At 31.7% G+C, this 20,636-nt stretch overlaps 1 protein-coding gene across 1 annotated transcript in view; it reads right to left on the bottom strand.

Annotated features, from left to right (window-relative positions):
* Positions 1 to 20,636, bottom strand: part of LOC140441275 (very long chain fatty acid elongase AAEL008004-like) — a 36,622-nt gene that overhangs the window by 14,779 nt on the left and 1,207 nt on the right. Inside the window, exons 2-3 of the mRNA XM_072531891.1 lie at positions 14,461 to 14,645; positions 1,935 to 2,054 (exon numbers count right to left, since the gene is read on the bottom strand). Coding sequence (XP_072387992.1) covers positions 1,935 to 2,054; positions 14,461 to 14,645 — 305 coding nt within the window. The remainder of the gene's footprint in view (positions 1 to 1,934; positions 2,055 to 14,460; positions 14,646 to 20,636) is intronic.

Genomic DNA, 20,636 nt, shown 5'->3' with positions numbered 1-20,636 from the left:
ACCTTAAAGATGGTTTGTATCGCACTTTGTCATTCACAGAACTTCGTTTAAAATTAAAAGGCAAACTGAGGACCAGAAAAATAATATTCTTCGCAAACTTGTCAGCTAAAAATGAGAAGCACATCCTTCCACCGTTAAAACGTAGACGCTTGCACGCTACACTTCTGCTGCCGAATATACCTTGCCAGTATGGGTGACACCGACACATACTTAACACGTAGATTTAGCTATAAATTAGTCTGCCAAATTCAGCGGATATTAAGACGCACATCCATACATAGACTCTATAATATCGTAGCTATCAATCCACCTAATATCCGAAGATAAGTAGCTAGAGAACGAAAGAAAGTCTAGATTCGAAACATCCACTTCACGAATACCAGCCCATTTTATGACTAAAATCGAGGAAAAACTGGCCAGATCAACACATCTGCAGTATATACCAAATAAAAATATAAATTAAATACAATTACAGAAAATTAACTAAACTTTAATATAACGAAATAAAAATAAATAAAAGTAAATAAAACTCTATAAACTAAAAGGATAAAAATTTATAAAAATTTTTAAAAAACTGTAAAAATTAAATAAAATCACATGAAAATTTATAAAATGAATAGAATTAAACAAAATAAAATTTATAAAGTTATATAAAATTAAAGAAAATTTATAAAGTTAAATAAAATGAAATAAAATTTATAAAGTTATATAAAATTAAATAAAATGTATAAAGTTATATAAAATTAAATAAAATAAAATAAATTTAAATAAAATTAAATAAAATAAATAAAATTAAATAAAATTAAATAAAATTAAATAAAATTAAATAAAATTAAATAAAATTAAATAAAATTAAATAAAATTAAATAAAATTAAATAAAATTAAATAAAATTAAATAAAATTAAATAAAATTAAATAAAATTAAATAAAATTAAATAAAATTAAATAAAATTAAACAAAATTAAATAAAATTAAATAAAATTAAATAAAATTAAATAAAATTAAACAAAATTAAATAAAATTAAATAAAATTAAATAAAATTAAATAAAATTGAATAAAATTAAATAAAATTAAATAAAATTAAATAAAATTTAATAAAATTAAATAAAATTTAATAAAATTAAATAAAATTTAATAAAATTAAATAAAATTTAATAAAATTAAATAAAATTAAATAAAATTAAATAAAAATAATAAAATTAAATAAAATTAAATAAAATTTAATAAAATTAAATAAAATTAAATAAAATTAAATAAAATTAAATAAAATTAAATAAAATTAAATAAAATTAAATAAAATAAATAAAATTAAATAAAATTAAATAAAATTAAATGAAATTAAATAAAATTAATAAAATTAAATAAAGTTAAATGAAATTAAATAAAACTAAATAAAATTAAATAGATTTAAATAAAATTTAATAAACTTACTATTTAAAAATTTTAAATAATTGGGAAAAATTGTAAAAAATAAAAAATTAAATAAAATTAAAATTAAATTAAATTATGAAATTATGTGAAATTATAAAAAATTATAACCAATTATAAAAAAATTAAAAAAAAAGATTATTAAAAATTATAAAAAGTAATTAAAATTATATAAAATTAAATAAAATAAAATGAAATTAAATAAAACTAAATATAATTAAATAAAATTAAATATAATTACTCAAAATGAAATAAAATTAACTTTAAGTAAATAAAATTAAATTTAATAGAATTAAACATAATTAAATCAAATTAATAATATAATTAAAATAAAAAAGAGAATATTTTATAAATGTTTTAGTCGTTCATGGATAAGTATTATTATTTAATATAATTACTTGAAAATTTTATTAGGTATTATATTTTAACAAATTTTAAAAATTACTAAAATCATTACACATGCTTACTATATACAAAGTGTACTACAAAAATAAAAATACTTACAGTTTCAACGCAGTCAAATGCTTTAAGAAAGAATATCTCCCATCTTCCTAACGCAAGTAAATGTTCCATTGTGCTTTCAACACATATTAGATATGGTGAGTGTGCATAAAATATTAGAGCCTGAAAATTTTATTAATAAATTGCATTTTTATTAAAAAAAAAATTTAAAATCAGGCATTTTACTTTTTCATACTCCACCACACTGTAAGACCGCTCCCATTATTAAAATTGGTCTGATTTGCGAATCTAACGAATTACTACTAGAAAATATCTCCTTTATACAAATCTAAAGGAACGGTTCAAAATTTTAGGAGACTTTCTTTAAATATGATTTAAAAACAAATTTCAATAATTATTTTTTTTTGCCTCGAATAAAGATTAGATCATTCGAAACGAAAAAGTTTTCTAGTAATTAAAGCGAAGGTTCTATGCTGCCGTTGTATTACTTTTTTCTCTATATTAAAATGCTGAGGCGAGCGTCACGGAACTAGAGCCACGAAAATGCTTCACGGGTAGAATCACGAAATATTACTTTCGATCAATTCGCTTCTAGTCATCGTATATTTATTTTAAGCAGGTTTAAATTAAAAACTGCAAGGAAAAATAACTAACTAAATAAAGGCATTAAACGAAAAGTAAAAAAGTAAAAAAATATCTGTCAATAAAAGATGTAAAACAAACAGAAAAATAAAAAATCGATACTAGAAGTCTATTCGTAACGATTCCTGAACGGTCAAAATTTAAAAGGTATAAATGTCATCTCATGAATAACAATATTAAATTTTTAACAGTAACTCAGTTACTTATAAAAATGGGAGATATTGATGGGAGGATGAATATCGCCTAAGCAGAAATTACAAAAGATGAAATAAAATTTGCAGTAAACTGTGTAAAAAGCAAAAAAGTAGCTGACGCAAATTAAATTCCGAAAGAATTTATAAAATAATATTTATATTAATAAATAATAAACATATCACTCTAGAAAAAAATGAGTCTTAGAGAAGACACCAAAAGTTTGAAGTAAAGGAGTAAATTGAACTTGTAATTAAGGTACCAAAATAAAGCAAACCTTACTGTTTTCGAAAAATTGAGGTTAATGTCATTATTTATAATGGACAGTAAAATATTAGCGCAAACACTTGACTAAGGAATGTGATAAGAAAAGGCTACTAAGTGTATATGTTACGGTCAATGTGATAAGTCCGGTCTGTATTAATAATATCCGCTAAATATTAATAATAATCTTAGCAGTGGGTCAATGTGATTAATAATGCCTTTATAATTAGATTAACCGGTTATTAGTAATACTATCCTAACAGCTCTGGTAAATGTAATAAAAACGCATTTTGGTCTTCGCTACTGTTTATTTATGAAACTTGGTAATACAGTAAGTATAACTTGGTATACTTGTATTTTACTTGGTAAGTAAAAACAGACTCGAATTTGGTAATAAAGTTAAACACCTAAACATAATTTTATCAATCAAAAAAACCTAACTAGACTTGTATTTGGTAACAAACAAGTAAAACTAGACTTGTATTTGGTAATAAAGTTAAAACACTTAAACAACATTTATCAACCAAAAAAACCTATTTAACTAGACTTGTATTAAATAGTTGAGCTAATAACTGAAAAAAGAAAATACAAAAATAAAGATGAAAATAAATATAAAACCATCAAGAATAAAATCAAATATGAAATCAGAAAGGCTAAGGAGGAATGGATGAACAAAGAATGTCAGGAATTGGAAGAACTCAGCAACAAACATGACACCTCAAACTTACATAAAAAAATGAAAGAACTTACAGGCAACACCAGACAAAGAAGAACACTCATAACAAGGGATAATAATGGAGAAATACTTACTGAAGGAGCAAAATAAAGGAAGTATGGGAACAATATATAATCCATCTGTTACATGACGAGAGAGAAAATGAACAAGATATAGGTGAAGAAAAACAATACCTACAAATTTTACTCTCAGAAGTAAAGAATAAAAGGTGGGAAAAATATTACGAAACGCTATTAACAGAAAGTAGGTACGAATTTATGGAAAGACCTGACCATATCTCAATGACAGAAAACTCAGAGGTGCATAAGATAAACAAAGAAGAACTGAAAAAAGAATTGAAACAAATGAAAAATGGAAAAGCACCCGGGCCTGGAGACATTCCCATCGAGTTGGTGAAACATGGACCGGATGCTCTTTTGGAAAGCATAGTGAATATTTTTAATAAATGCTTAATTGAAGGCCAAACGATTCCAGACGATTGGAATTTGGCCCACATTAGCCCCATTTATAAAAAGGGAGACAGAAAAGAATGCGGAAATTATAGAGGCATTAGCGTAACTAGCTCGCTGGGAAAGTTATATGGTCGTATATTGAAAAGAAGAATAGAAGAGGAGTATAAAGAAATTGAAGAACAAAGCGGCTTCAGAGCAGGAAGATCGTGCGTGGACAACACATTTACCCTTCAACAAGTAATTGAAAAACGAACAGCTCGAAACCTCCCTACGCATCTGGTATTTATAGATCTGGAGAAGGCTTATGATACAGTTCCTTTAAAACTATTATTTAGTGTCTTGACGAAAACGGACCTTAGTAAAACATATCTAAAAGCAATACTGAACATCTATAAATGTCCTCAAAGCACTGTAAAAACAGGAAATACTTTCTCAAGGGTATTTACAGTAACGAAAGGCTTGAGACAAGGATGTTGTCTTTCCCCTACCCTATTCAAAATATATATCCAAGAAGCACTGCACCAGTGGAGACAAAAATGTGCGGGAATGGGGTTGAAGCTTAACAACCATTATCTGACAACGCTGTTCTTTGCAGATGATCAAGTACTAATTGCAAGCTGTGAAGAAGATGCAGATTATATGCTTAGAAAGCTCAAAGATAAATACGAAAAATGGGGGATGAGTATGAATATGTCTAAAACAGAATATATGCGAATAGGCAATGAAGACGAAGACCCGGATTTGGAAATTAGACAAATGAAAAGGTGCTACGAATACAAATATTTGGGAAGTATTATCTGCAGTAAAGGAACAACAGAACGAGATATAGACTATACAGTGCAACAAGGCAGGAAGAGTGTTCAAATTCTGAATTCGATACTTTGGTCCAACAAAGCTACTATGAGAACTAAAATGACTATCTACAAAGTAATTGTAGAGCCCATTCTTACATATGGAGCAGAATGTTGGCAAATGACAGTAAAAGGAAAGAAAAAAGTTGACACGGTTGAAATGGACTACCTAAGAAGAGCTTGCCGTATATCAAGAGTAGAACGTATACCTAATTCTGAAATTAGAAGAAAAACAGATAGAGTACATACAACTTCTGAAAGAATAGAAACTAGACAGTTAATATGGTATGGACACGTACAGAGGATGGACGACAACAGATGGCCAAAAAGAGCTATGGAATACAATCCAAGTAATAGAAGGAAACGAGGAAGACCAGCCAAGTCTTGGATACAAGGTGTTATGGAAACCATGAAAGATAGAGCAATTAATGAAGACACCTGGAGAGATAGAAAAAGATGGCGATCGAAATGCGGGCAGCGGCAGAAGCTGTAGGATCCCCGCTTATATATATATATATATATATATATAATTATATATATATATATATATATATATATATATATATAATTATATATATATATATATATATATATATATATATATATATATATAGTAAAGAATGCCCTACAGAATGCAAAACAAGGAAAAGCACCGGGTCCTGGTCAAATTCCAGTTGAACTGTTAAAAGCCTTAGATGACGGTAATATAAAGAGACTTATCCGAATTCTCAACCACATATATGTAGAGGGCAACATCCCGGAAGAATGGCTTAAATCGATATTTTTACCTCTACCAAAAAACAACAATCTCAAATCATGTAATGACTATAGATTGATAAGCCTAATGTGCCACCCTTTAAAGATTCTCTTGAAAATTGTTCAAAACCGAATTTATAAGAAATGTGAGGAGCAGATAGATGAAACTCAGTTTTTCTTCAGAGGAGGCATGGGTACAAGAGAGGCATTATTTGCGTTGACGGTACTCTTGCAGAAATGTCTCGGGAATATACCAAGAGTGCATATGTATGCTTCATAGACTTTAGGAAGGCCTTTGAACGAGTGCAGCATATGAAGTTAATAGATGAATTAAAAAAGATCAATTTAGACAAAAAAGACATTGAGTTTATTAAGGCTATATACTGGAACCAGAAAGCAGTAGTAAAGGTGAACGATATAGAAACAAATAATATACCGATTGCGAGAGGGGTTAGGCAAGGATGCGTCTTGTCTCCGACGCTTTTCAACGTGTACTCACAGGTCATATTCAGAAAAACCTTATGGGAAAGAAAAGAGGGAATAAGAATTGGTGGAGAAATCATAAACACCATGAGATTTGCAGATGACACGGTAATTATGGCTGAGAGTATAGAAGAACTACAAATTTTACTAGATGCAATAAATAGTGAATGCATTCAAATGGGACTTGACATCAACACAGATAAGACCAAATTTATGATAGTATCAAGGAGTCCAATAAATAATGAACAACTAACTCTTGGTGTACAGCAAATAAAGAGAGTGACAAAATATAAATATCTGGGAGCTTACATCAACACAGAATTAGATCCAGACCAAGAGATCCGGGTACGAATAGAAATGGCAAGGGCAGCGTTCTTAAAATTCAAGCAATTGTTCTGTGACAAAAATCTGAATACTGCGCTGAGACTGAGGTTTGTTGAATGTTACGTCTGGTCGCAACTATTGTACGGGGTAGAAACATGGACACTAAAAGCGCAAATAGTTAAGAAGATTGAAGCCTTTGAACTTTGGATATACCGGAGAATGTTGAGAATTCTATGGACTGCCAGGGTCACTAATGAGGAAGTGCTGAGAAGGATGGGTCGAGACAAAAAAATTTTTGAGAACGATAAAAGTACGCAAGACTGCATACCTTGGACACATACTGAGAAATAATAAATATAGTCTTCTGCAGGTCATCATGCAGGGTAGAGTCGATGGCAAAAAGGGAACAGGTAGAAAGAGGAAGTCATGGCTGCGAAATATTCGAGACTGGATAAACATGACTGCAGACGAATTATTCCACGTTGCAAAAGACAGAGAAGCTTTTAAAAATGTGGTCGCCAACCTCCGTTAATGGGGACGGCATAGGAAGAAGAAGAAGACCAATCAGCAGAATTTAACAGGCCTTGGTTGCCAATACTAAAATAAAAAGTTAACAACAGGAATACACTAACATTAGCAGAGTAAAAGGAACTCGAAAGACATCACCTACAATCTTATACACAAAGCTTATGCAACACACAATACACAAATCTAAGTTTGCACAAAATCACAATTACCATACATTTTTTACAAACTTATAACACAAAAAAACACAAAACAGTCATAATTTGATGTTCTTAAGGTTAAAATGTCACAATCAGATTTTTTTCAGCCATTTGCATGTTGCTGCCTACAAGCCGAGGTCAAATATGTCAATTTTGAAATGCCATAACATATTATGGTCGAAGAGGAGATAGAAAAAATACCCAAAGATGTCATATTTGTACTAGGAGACCTCAATGCCCACATTGGAAAAGAGTACTTAATACAACAAATTGTAGGAAAGCATACAATACATGAAAACACGAATGACAATGGGCAACTATTAAGTAACCTAGCAACAAGAACAAATTTGTTAATAAGCTCGACAAAATTTAAACACCCTAAAATACATAAGGTAACATGGAGGTCACCAGATCACAAAACATACAGTCAAATTGATTACATAATAATTAATAAACGAAAGCAATCATCAATAAAAGATGTAAGAACATTTAGAGATGCGTGTGCAGATTCAGACCACTACATGGTCACAGGATCTATAAGAGAAACAGTTAAAATTGAAACAAAACAGAAAAACCGACATAAAAAGTGAAATGTCAATAAAATGGGTAGTGAAGAAATAAGAAAAAAATATGGAGAGGCAGTAACAGTTCAAATTAAAGAGAAATATAAAGCAGAAGATATAAACAGAATGGAAGACGATAAAAAAAATCAATAGAAGTAGGTGCAAATATGCAGATATGTAAAAGTCAGGATAAAACAAAAAACAGATGGTATAACCAAAAATGTAGAGCAATAACAGGAAAAAAGTGCAAGCCATAATTAAATGGCTAAGAACAGATAAAGAGAAAAAGAGGCAAGAATATGATAAATTAATAAATAATGCTAAGAAAGTGATATGGCAAAATAAAAGAAGATGGGTAGACGAAAAAATGCAGGAAAGAACAAAACAGAAATACGAAAAAAAGTTTGCAAAAAGATTAAAGAACAAAACAAAAAATATAAATACAAAACAAATGGACTAAAAAATAAAGAGGGAACAGTAATAATAGAGGATCAAGAATACAAGCAAGTATGGAGGGACTACTACAGAGAGCTCTTGACGAAGGAAATAACAGGAGAAGAAATGAATAATGAGCAGAATCAGACAAAGTACATGAAGTAGACATCAAAATTTAAAAAAAAACAACATTAGAGGAATTGAAGAAAGAAATACAGAGAAGCAAAAATGGAAAAGAACCTAATAATGATGGAATTAATATGGAACTAATAAAATACGGAGAAAGGGAGCTGAGAGAAAAATACTGGCACTATTAAAAAACATATGGAAAGAAGAGAAAATGCCAGTGCACTGGGAGGTAGGGCAGATCATAACAATACGTAAAAAGGGAGATCAACAAATTTGTGAAAATTATAGAAGAATAACGTTATTAAATACAACATATAAAAAATTGACATCAATAATAAAAAGGAGGTTATCAAAGATCACAAAGAAAATAGTAGGGCAGTACCAATGTGGATTCACAGAAGGAAGATTTACAATAGATGCAATACACACAATAAAACAAATAATGGAAAAAGCAAACGAATATAAATTAGAATTGAAAATGTTATTCATATACTTCAAACAGGCATTTGATTCAATTAAAAGGAAAGGATTAATGATAGCACTTAAAAGAATAAAAATTCCACATAAACTCAGATGACAATGAAAATTACAAAAATTGGCATAAAGACACAAAGAGGAGAGACAGAGGAATTCAGTATAAATAAAGGGATGAAACAAGGAGATGTCTTATCAAAAACTCTATTTAGTCTAGCCTTAGAATATGTACTACGAAATATAAATAAAGGAAATCTAAGAACAAGAGGTGGTCAAATAATCGCATATGCAGACAATTATTGCTATTATTGCAAAGAACAGGAAAATAATGAGAGATATGCTGGAAGAAATAAAAAAGAAAGGGGAGGTAATTGGACTTTGATTCAATCAAGAACAGACAAAAATATTAAGATTAGGGAAAAAGCCAATGAAAGAAAAAACCAAAATAGGAAGTTCTGAGTTTGTAGAAGTAGAATAGTTCAAATATCTAGGAGTTACAATAAGCAAAACCGGAGAAAAAAGTCCGAAATAAAAGAAAAAAATTTAGCAGCGAATAAATCTTATTTTACAAACAAAAGAATTACTTAAAAGCAAAACACTTACTAAGAAAACTAAGATGAACATTTATAGCACCATAATTAGGCCAATATTATTATATACAAGAGAAACAATGACGATGGTCAAAAAAGATGAAAAAGATTTAAGAATAGCGGAGAGAAAGATTATGAGAACCATACTGGGACCCATCAGAACAGAGCAAAATGAATATAGAAGCAGAATAAATGCAGAGATCAAGGAAGAACTTAGGGAAGACATCGTGACTAAAATAAAGCAATGCAGAGTTAGATGGTTAGGTCACATTTGGCGAGCAGGAGATGAAGTAGTGACATACGTAATGATAAAATGGAATCCAGGAGGAAGAAAGAGAAGGGGAAGACCAAGATCAAAGTGGCTGCAAGTTGAAGAAGACCTAAAAAGGGCAGGAGTCAGAGAATGGAGAGGAAAAACTGAAAAAAATGAAGAGATATCGTCAAAAAGATAACATAAACAAAAGGGACTGATCCACCTAAGGAATAGGATCTAGATAGTATTCGCGGTTTAATCCCACGCTGGGGTGTATAGCCATTATATATATATAACATAATAAAAAATAACTTTAGTTATACATTTTTCCAGAATTTTTGATAATAATCTTTGTTGAGAGGGATTTCCGGAGTACAAGTCGAAACGTCAAACGTACTAGTTAGTTAAAAATGTGATTCTTATTACCACCAATAATTGTAGCTTAGTCCTATATAAACATAATGTTTACATTAGACATACAACAAGAAAGTAGTTTCAGAACCTTGCTAATTTACAAAACATTGAAGAAAAAAACAAAAAACTTAATATTGATGAAACTTCATAAGAAAATAGCAACACCTACGTTGAAACATAAATGGGAAGGCTGGGTAATGCCACATAGATATCTGGATAGACTTGAGCAGCTGAGAAATAACGGAAAAAGCTATAATATCCAAGCTACACTCAGATATAAAAAAACGCAACGGAGAAAATTTTGGTCAAATTCAAAGTATTTCAGTTTTATATTTTTAGCCCTATTTTAAAGGTTTTTTTAGCACACTGTAAAAATTTATAAATTTTAATTTAGTATAGTAAGTTTTTTAATAAAATTTTGTATTTGGTTTATTGTACGGGGTTAATCGAAAGGTGATTTGTTATTCTAAATATAAAACATCCCGTGGAATAGTTTCGTTAGCAGATTTTCGTAAAACCTAGTTTTTCCGTTTTAGCCATTTAAGTGGTCTAGTGTATTAAGTATTATGTTTTTTGTTTCATGTGAAAATATAAATTGGTTCATTTTTAGGAGCGAAATAACTTTACTACCCACAATTTACGACTTTTAATATTATTAACATTATATTTTGTATTAATTTGTAATACGACGATGGGGATTATATACTGATATCGAAGGAATGTCATAATGACATCCCAGAAGTACTGTATTTAAATAATGAATAAAAGCAACGACTAGCAAATATACGCTAAATGGAATAGAGAAGTTAAAAAAGACGTGGATAAGGCGAAAAATATAAACTGGGAGGCTAAGTGTGATGAACTGGACAGATTTATGGGTGGAACAAAAGTGGCGCAAGCTTGGAAAACATTAAAACAGTTAAGGAAAAATGAGAAAAATGAAGACAACATTTCTCTCATAAAGTTAAATGAATGGGAAGAATATTATACGAAACTGCTGAAAGAGGATAGAGTAGAGTACAGATGGGAAAAGATAAGGGAATTAATAGACAACAGAGACGAAAGACAGGAAATCCCTATAATAACATTATCTGAATTGACGAAAACCTTAAAAGAGGTTAAAAACGGAAAAGCCGCAGGGCCTGGAGACATTCCCATAGAGCTGGTTAAATATGGGCCGACTGCACTTTTAGAATTAATAGTAGACCTTTTCAATAAATGTATGCGTGGAGACTAGGAAATTCATAAAGATTGGAATAAATCTTATATAAGCTCCATATATAAGAGAGGGAATAAAAGAGACTGTTCCAATTATAGAGGTATTAGTGTGACGAGCTCTGTGGGCCGGTTGTACGGCAGAATATTAAAGAAGAGGGTTGAAAGACAGATACAAGATATTGAAGAACAAAGCGGCTTTCGTACCGGGAGATCCTGTCTTGATAATATATTTATCCTACGACAAATAATTGAAAAGCTTGTCGAAAGAAGTAGAGAGACCCATTTGGTATTTATAGACCTTGAGAAAGCATACGATAGTGTCCCGTTAAAGAAAATGTTTGAGGTCCTCAAAAGGTCCGGATTGGATTCGACGTATATCCGAGCGATATATAAATTGTACGAAAATGCAGTTAGTTATGTAAAAATTGGAACCAGAACCTCAAATGAATTTAAAGTCACTAAAGGCCTAAAGCAAGGATGCTGTTTGTCACCGACACTCTTTAAAATATACGTCCAAGAAACATTGAGGAATTGGAGAAATAAATGTAGATTTATGGGCATCGAAGTGGGACAAGAAACTCTGTATACATTGTTGTTTGCAGATGATCAGGTGGTGGTTGCAACCGATGAGGAAGATATAAATTATATGAATCGAAAATTATTTGAGGAATATGCCAATACTGTAAACATAAGCAAAACAGAATATTTAAAAATTGGAGGAAATACCACAGATCTGAGGCTTGAAAACGCAGTCATAAAAGGCTGCAACCAGTATAAATATCTAGGAAGTATCATATCAGCAGATGGCAGAGTTAAGATAGATGTACAAAACCGAATAACCGTAGGGAAAAAATGCATCCGAATACTGAATTCATTACTGTGGTCTAATAAAATAAAGATGCATACCAAACTTCGCGTATACAGAGCAATTGTAGAACCAATTACCACATATGGTGCCGAATGTTGGACGATGACGAAGAATGAACGAGATGAAGTAGACGTTGTGGAAATGGATTATCTTAGAAGGTTATGTCGAGTATCGAGAATGGAAAGAATCAGGAATGAGGAAATACGAAACCGTACAGGAATTAGAGATACTCTTTCAGATAGAATACAAGAAAGACAATTACAATGGTATGGTCACGTGATGAGAATGGAGGAGGAGCGGTGGCCAAAGAAAGCCTTAATGTATGTTCCGCCAGAAAGAAGGAAAAGGGAAAGACCACCAAATTCCTGGAGAAGAGAAATTACAAAAACAATGCAATCTAGAGGCTTAGAAGAGGGAGATTGGAGAGATAGGAAAAGATGGAGGCTGAAATGCGGGAAGCGGCAATCGCCGTAGTACCCCCGTTATATGATGATGATGATAAAAGCAACGACATGATCTTGGTTTTAATGAACAATGATAACAATAATAAAACATAAAAAAACAACTTAAATGTAACTTAACCTAAGAATACAAATAACAAAGAAAAACTACTAAAAAATAACTTAATACTTTGTAATAAGTAGCTTCTATAACTGCCAGTATACGTCGGCTCATGCTGTCTATAAGGTTGCGGTTTTGCCATTCCTCTTTTAGAGCCAAGCGAAGTTCGTTAATTGAGGATGTTGCGACTTCGCGACCTCTAATATTTCTACCAACCATGTCCCAAACGTGATTTATTGGGTTCAGATCTGGCGAACACGTTGGACAGTTTATTTTATTAATGCCAACTTCCTCTAAATATTTCGTGACACACATTGCAGAGTGTGGTCGCGCATTATGTTGCATTAATAGAAAATCATCCCCTATGTATCGAGAAAAGGGTACTACGTGATTCGCTAAAATTTCCTCAATATACCGGCGTGCTGTCAACGAACCCTCAATGAATACCAATTTATTGTGCGTCTCTCGGGATATTCCTGCCCATATCATCACCGAACCCCCTCCATGGCTAACGCGGGAACTGAAAGCGTACTCCGCAAATCTCTCTCCAGTTGTACGCCATACCTGTTCATCTGATGAATGAAGACAGTATCTCGACTTATCCGTAAAAAGAACATTACTTCAATGTTCTAAATTCCAATGTAAATATTCTCTGGAAAATTGTAGTCTACCCATTCTGTGCCGTGAAAGTAACTTGGGTCCAGTTGCTGGTCTGCAACTTTGCAAACCAAATTTATGTAATCTTCGACGAACTGTAAATACACTAACATTATTGCCTCGAACCTCTTGAAGCTGATTTGTTGTTTTCACCGCTGTTAAATAAACATTCCGAAAAGCGTTGACTCGTATAAAACGATCATCTAAAGCGGTAGTTTTGCGCTTCCTACCACTTCCCGCTTTACGCTTGTTTATTCCAGTTCATATAAAACGTTTCGCTACCCTTTGGGTGATAGAGCGATGAGTATGTAGTACTCCAATCCACATATTTATAATTTCGCTCATCTTTAACCAGAGCAACGGCTTTCGCACAATCTTCCACACTAAGAACCATGATCAATTATAGATAAACAAAATATAATATGACATAATGATAACAGTCACCAAAGCCACCTCGTATAATAATAAAATAACAAATAACTCCAAAATAATCATAATTAAAAAAGTCATAAATTGTGGGTGGCAAATTCATTTGGCTCTAACAAATCAACCAAGGCATATTTTGACATGGAACAAAAAACACAATGCTTAGGAGACATCGTTGCAACTGAAAAATAATGTTTACAAAACTTCGCAAACGGAATTATTCCACAGGATATTTCAAAGTTCGGATAATAAAACCACGTTTTAATTAACAACGTACAATAAGTCAAATATAAAATTCTATCAAAAAACTGACTATACCAAATTAAAATTTATAAATTTATACACAGTGTGCTAAAAAAATCATCAAAGTAGGGCTGAAATTAAAAAAAATGAAATACTTTGAATTTGACCAAAATTTTCTCCGTTGCGTTTTTTTGCATCTGAGTAAATTAAAAGTGATTTCCTAGAAAACGGAAAGACAATACAATACTTGATATTATTATAATTTAAAACTAAAATAAAAAATTAATACTGTCATAATAAATAAACACTTACCTTAATGAATAGGTATAAATTCACTAATATTTGAATTATATCATATACAATTATAATACGTCGAATATTGTATGGCCTCCTATTTTCCATAAAACTGGGAACAACTTTTGTCACCAATAATACATATGTAATAAGGAATGATGCAATAAATATTGGAGAAGTGATGAATGAAACATTAGCAGGATCTAAAATAGACATTTTTTAAAATATAATGGTACTAAGTAAAACAATAATTGCTATAAATTCATTATTATTTAATGGCGTCACCACACTTTGCAATGTATTATTTGTCATGCGGCTTTGCTGTATATACACAAATATTTGTGATTCGTCACCGAATAACACATACTCTACCGCACACTTGTGCCGGCGCGGCGGCCAAACATGCCAAATATTTGCGTCATGCGTGTTTGGCAAAAACAAAATGTAAAAGTATAAATTCAGAAATCTCATTAACTTTTTATTTGTCTACTTCATTTCACAGCAGGTACATCACAAATCAAAGCGTAATAGGTTAGTTGTATATAAACATACAGATTTGTCGAATTATTGGTTCAAGAATAACAAGAATTACAGTAAAGTTAGGTTAAAATAAACAGCGAATGTGGGCAGTCGACATATACGAGCCCCTTCCCTTATCAGTTAGCCCACCTATGGAATTTGCAGTTTAAGTCGATTACCAAAACCAAATTATACTCTGCATGTTTTTATAAGTTCCCATATTAATTAATATGACATTTTTATTAATATTTATTAAAAACATTACCCTTATCGTTTTTTATTTATTTTCAACAAAAAAAATCACTAAACCCTGGCTAGGCATTCACTTATGACAACATACGTTGATTTTTTTATAATTACGTTAAATCCAGAGGTAGCTATGGAAAAATGACAACAATAATTTTGTCAGTTAATGTCAAATGTATTTTGTAGTACTGTAAAACTTTTTACCGTTTCTGGATTGTATATTAGATTTTTTAATTCTGGAAAATCCAATTCGGAAATCATAAATATGTTGCAATTGTCACTCTATAGTGTTAGAAATATAGCCAGAAGATACAAAACTAGAGGTTCGGTCGTATATAACCGAATCAGATCGAAGGGCATTAAGACGCATTATAGTAAAAAATCGACGAACAAACTATATGGAGTTAAGCGTTTTATGCAGTGACGTTATTGGAAGACACGTTTCTAGATCAACATGTCACCGAGAGACCCACAAATTAAGATTTGGTACTTACAAAGTAAGTTTTATAGCTGAAAAAATTAGTACGAATTATTTTTAATAAATTTCATTTTATTTTGGGCTAAGAAAAAGCCACTTTTAACATTATAACAAAAGAAAAATAGACTAAAATGGTCAGAAGAGCATTATGATTGTACTCAGTCGCAATGGGATTCCATACAATGGAGTAATGAGTCCAGATTTAAAGTGTGTGGTGGAGACAGTAAGAGTGTCGTCATTCGCAGGAAAAATGAAGCTTTCCATCCCGACTGTCTGAAGAGAAAAGTTAAATTTTCGGCATCTGTCATGATCTGGGGCAGCATGTCGTCTAAAGATGTGGGAAAGTTGCATTTTATCGATGAGTCAACACGAACAAATATTTTATTATTTTAGAATTTTTTTTACTGATTATAGAACACCTATTTTTACCACAAAAAATTTTTTAAAGTGGATTGAAGACCGTGGCATACCACTTCTGGAATGGGTTTCTAACAGTCCCGACTTGTACCCGATAGAGACTTTGTGGCGCGAAATGAAAAAAGCTTTGAGAAAACATCCTGCCAGGTCCATCCACGAATTAAAGGAAAAACTGCAAGATATATAGGATTCGTTTACATTAGAATTTTGTCAGAACTTGGTGAAAACTATACCTCGAAGGATGTCATTAAAAAAAAACGGGTGTGGCAGTCCAGTGAAACTGCCGGTAGAAGTTACACTTCTATACACGCATTCGCAGTTATAAATTTATTTGGGAGTCAGTCTGCACAATCATTACATATACAATGCTATAGGTAACACATAGCAGAAAGAGAAACAGAATTAATAACGACTTACTAACAATTAATAAACAACATTTGACCTGTAATAGGAGTATAGTAAATGAAGGATTCAATTAATATTTTGATGAAAATGTATATTTATATTTTAATATATGTATGAAAGGAGTTGAATGCAAAAATTTTTTTACACATACTCTGCAGTAAAATTCATTGTTTATTTTGTTATTAATATAAAAATACAATACAATACACTGCAACATAATTCAATATAATAATACAATAAAAATTAAAATGCAATATTCATAAGTATTTAAAAATGACAATAATATACATAAAAAAATACACTACAATACAGTGCAACATAATTCAATATAATAATACATAACAAATTAAAATGCAATATTCATAAGTATTTAAAAATGACAATAATATACATAACTTTTCTACTTACGCATATGTTTAATTTATCATGTAATAATATTAATAAAAAAGTCCTCCCCGACTGGGAATCGAACCCCGGTCTCCCGCGTGACAGGCAAGGATACTGACTACTATACTACCGAGGACATGCCACAGACGGATTTCAAAATTGACAGTTCTGGGTCATACAGTGATTTATTGAGATTATTATTTTGAAATACAAAAGACTAATATAATTATGAACATTTAATAAATAATACAAAACATATCACATAAATATTATTAATAAATATTTTATTTATTATATATAATATATATATATATATATATATATATATATATATATATATATATATATATATTATTAAATATATATACAAAAGGAACATTTTTATGTTCGAGAGAGGAAGAGAGAGGAAATATATCTTCTGTCTCTCTCTTACTTATTATCTTGCATGTGTAATGATTTCACACATTCATTCCCATACAAATTTCCAACGTGGAGCGCGCCTATAGAAGTATAACTTCAATAAAGGGGATATAACTCAGTGGTAAACTTCCACATTTGTTTTTGTTAATAAAACATAGTCTATGCATTTTTTTAAATTTATTATTATTCTGTTTAATTAAAATTCAAAAATGTTGTTCGATGCATTAAAATTTACTTTGTTCCCTAAAACTTAATTTTCTTATCAATCTAAAGTTGGGCCAACTGATATGGAAAGAGGTTTGTACATTCGGCGTACATTTGCCTAAAGTGTGTCAAAAAACCGACAAATGGACGGATAGGTATATTTGCTATTCGGGTATTTGCGTATGAATGCGAATGAAGCATATAATTGACAAATGTACCTTCCACACTGCGTCTTATGCGGAGACTATAGCGCATAACAAAATAATCCATAGCAAAGTGTGTTGTTGCCATAACAGTTATTTATACAAAAGTTTTAAAAGTAAGCACTAAAGCAAATGAGCAATTTAGAGTATAATACCAATAAAACGAGTTTTATCCCTAATAATTGTTTAGTCTCTAATACCTAGAAACCCTAGGTTCAGTCCATAATACCTTTTTCCCCATTTTCTACAATTTGACAGAGTACGGCATTCATGCACAAAGTTTCGGATCAGTATATACGTAGGTTAGTTTGTTTGCAACGCCGTAAATTTTGGCTGAAACAAGGAAATCTAAGGCGCAACCCTTAATTTGAACCCCATGCTTTGTGTACTGATAAGAATTGGCGGCATAGTTTCTAAAGCTGGTATTACATATTGTAGTATTGATTTATATTTGATTCATGTTGGATCAAATGACTCCCTGGGCTATAAGGTTATAAGTTTCTGACTTTGATTTTTTGGTTAAATATAAAACAAAATATCTTCCAAAACGTTGACAAGAACAGATTTAAGACAATAAGAGAGTCCTAAAAGCATATTCGACACGGAGCCAGAAGAAAAATAACTCCCAAAAGACTCATAATAGAATTAGAAGCAGAGGAAGCTGTACCAGTTCCAGCTTACCATCACAGAAGAGTAAAATCACTTGCGTAACAGTAGTGATTCATCTAACTGGTCGCGTAGAACAACCAGATAACAGTTCCGACAACCGTTCCATTCGGGTAACGTCCCAGATAAGGTTCCAAACGAACAATTTGTCGTAAATGGCGAAAAAACAAACAATTGATGGAGAATTGTTTAAGGAAGGGTATATTAAGAGGCTAACTTAGATTTCTATCAGCCTAGAGAACAAGTTGGATTTAGATCGGAATACAGCACTAATGACTACTTACTAGTGATAAAGAACCTGATAGAGAAGTCGGCAGAATACAACAAATCTTTGGCACTGATATTTGTCGAGTATGAGAAAGCAATCGATATCATAAGCAATCAGAAAATGTTAAAAGCATTGACAGAATGCCTAATAGACCATCGCTACACTAACATAATCAAATATATCTACCAAAATGCCACAGCTAGCGTAAGACTATCTGAACAAGAAATAAATAAATTCTGTATACAGCGAGGTGTACGCAAGGAGACACAGTCTCTACAAAGCTATTCACGACGCTTTTAGAACATACCTACTTGTAAGAAGGCACATCTAAACGAGCACGGTATCAACATAAATGGAAAGAAGCTCAGTCATTTGAGATTTGCAGATGACATCGTCCTTATAGCCAATCGTATGGATGATGCAATAATAAAGTTTAAAAAATTATATCACGCTTTCTTGGAGGTCGGACTAAAGATTTATATGAACAAGACGCAAATAATGACTAATCTGGTGCTAAATCGAAATATTGCTGTTGATGGAGGTGATATTGTACAGACTACATCGTATAAGTATCTAGGATATGAAATTCGGTTGGGCAGAGATAACCAAACATGTGAGCTCCCACGTCGCATAGGATTAGCCTGGGCAGCGTTTGGTAAATTAAACTACGTATTTAAATCGGATATACTCATAGGCCTCAAAAGGAAAATCTTTGACCAATGTATGTTACCTGTACTCACTTATGGAGCGGAAACATTAACACTCCCAAAAAAGGTAGTTAATAAGATTCGCGTGACTTAGATGGCTATGGAGCGCCAGATGTTGGGTGTCTCTCTGAGAGACCGAATCCCAAACGAAGAAATACGTCGTAGAACAAACACAACATCAAGAACGAAAAACAACAACTATCGAAAAAATCGCTAAAATGAGATTAGCCAGGACAGGTCACCAGATTATCAGACAACCGATGGAGAAAACGTATTTAAGAGTGGGGACTAGGGCAAAAAGCAATACGGAGCAGAGGACGCCCACCAACTAGATGGACTAACGACCTGAAGCGTGTTAGCAATAATTGTATGCAAGACGAAAAGAGCTGAATGAGACCTATGTGCAGCAGTGGACGCATACAGGTTAATAATGATAATGATATTAAGAGGTACATATACTCAAAACAGTCTGTATCTCGACACTTGGCACCGGCACCAGCCAGTTCTTATATTCTGGAATCGATTTGTATTAAAAAATAAATAGGTGAAAAGAGCACCAACAGTGGTGTAGAACTGGAAGACTCCTAATTCCAAAAACGGTACCAACTGTACACAAAACAAACAGGTAAAACACAAAACACACACACACACATACATACACATAACAATGTCTCATACCAGATCCAAATGCAAATTAAACCCATCCCAATCCCATGCAAATCCTCCTTAAATAGACGAGGATAACCTTTTCTTCTCCTCAAGATCCTCACAAGTATCCATTATCATAGATGACGGACAACTCATATCAATCCAAGAACTCAACTAGAATAAATCACTACCCTGGCTGAAAAGCTACTGCGACAAAGTAACAGAAATGAAAACTGTAGAAAAAGATAAAGCAAACAAAAAGCAAAGGCAAACCAAAAAGACAAAAAAGGTAAAAAACACCTGCTCCACCTATGATCAAACCAGCTCACCTGACCCTTCACCCAACACAACAGAACAAGAATACACACACAATTATTACCTAACACAACTCCCAATCAGTTTCTCCAACCAAATAAAATTCTCCCGTATCTTAAAAAACCACAACCTAATGAAAAATATACCATACCGAATAGAAGTCCAGGTTGCAGAGCAACAGGCAACTCTATATACCTATAGCCCTCTTCTTAATATCCCTAAATGGACAGAAGACCTTCAATAATGCACCATCAATGATGACATAATCACATCCGACGTAAACCGATAGACTTCATTAACACAAACAGTAT

This window comes from Diabrotica undecimpunctata, chromosome 5 (genome assembly GCF_040954645.1).
Source record: "Diabrotica undecimpunctata isolate CICGRU chromosome 5, icDiaUnde3, whole genome shotgun sequence".
Lineage (NCBI taxonomy): Eukaryota > Metazoa > Arthropoda > Insecta > Coleoptera > Chrysomelidae > Diabrotica > Diabrotica undecimpunctata.
Note: the sequence above shows the minus strand (reverse complement) of the source record. Positions and strands in the feature narration are given on the sequence as shown.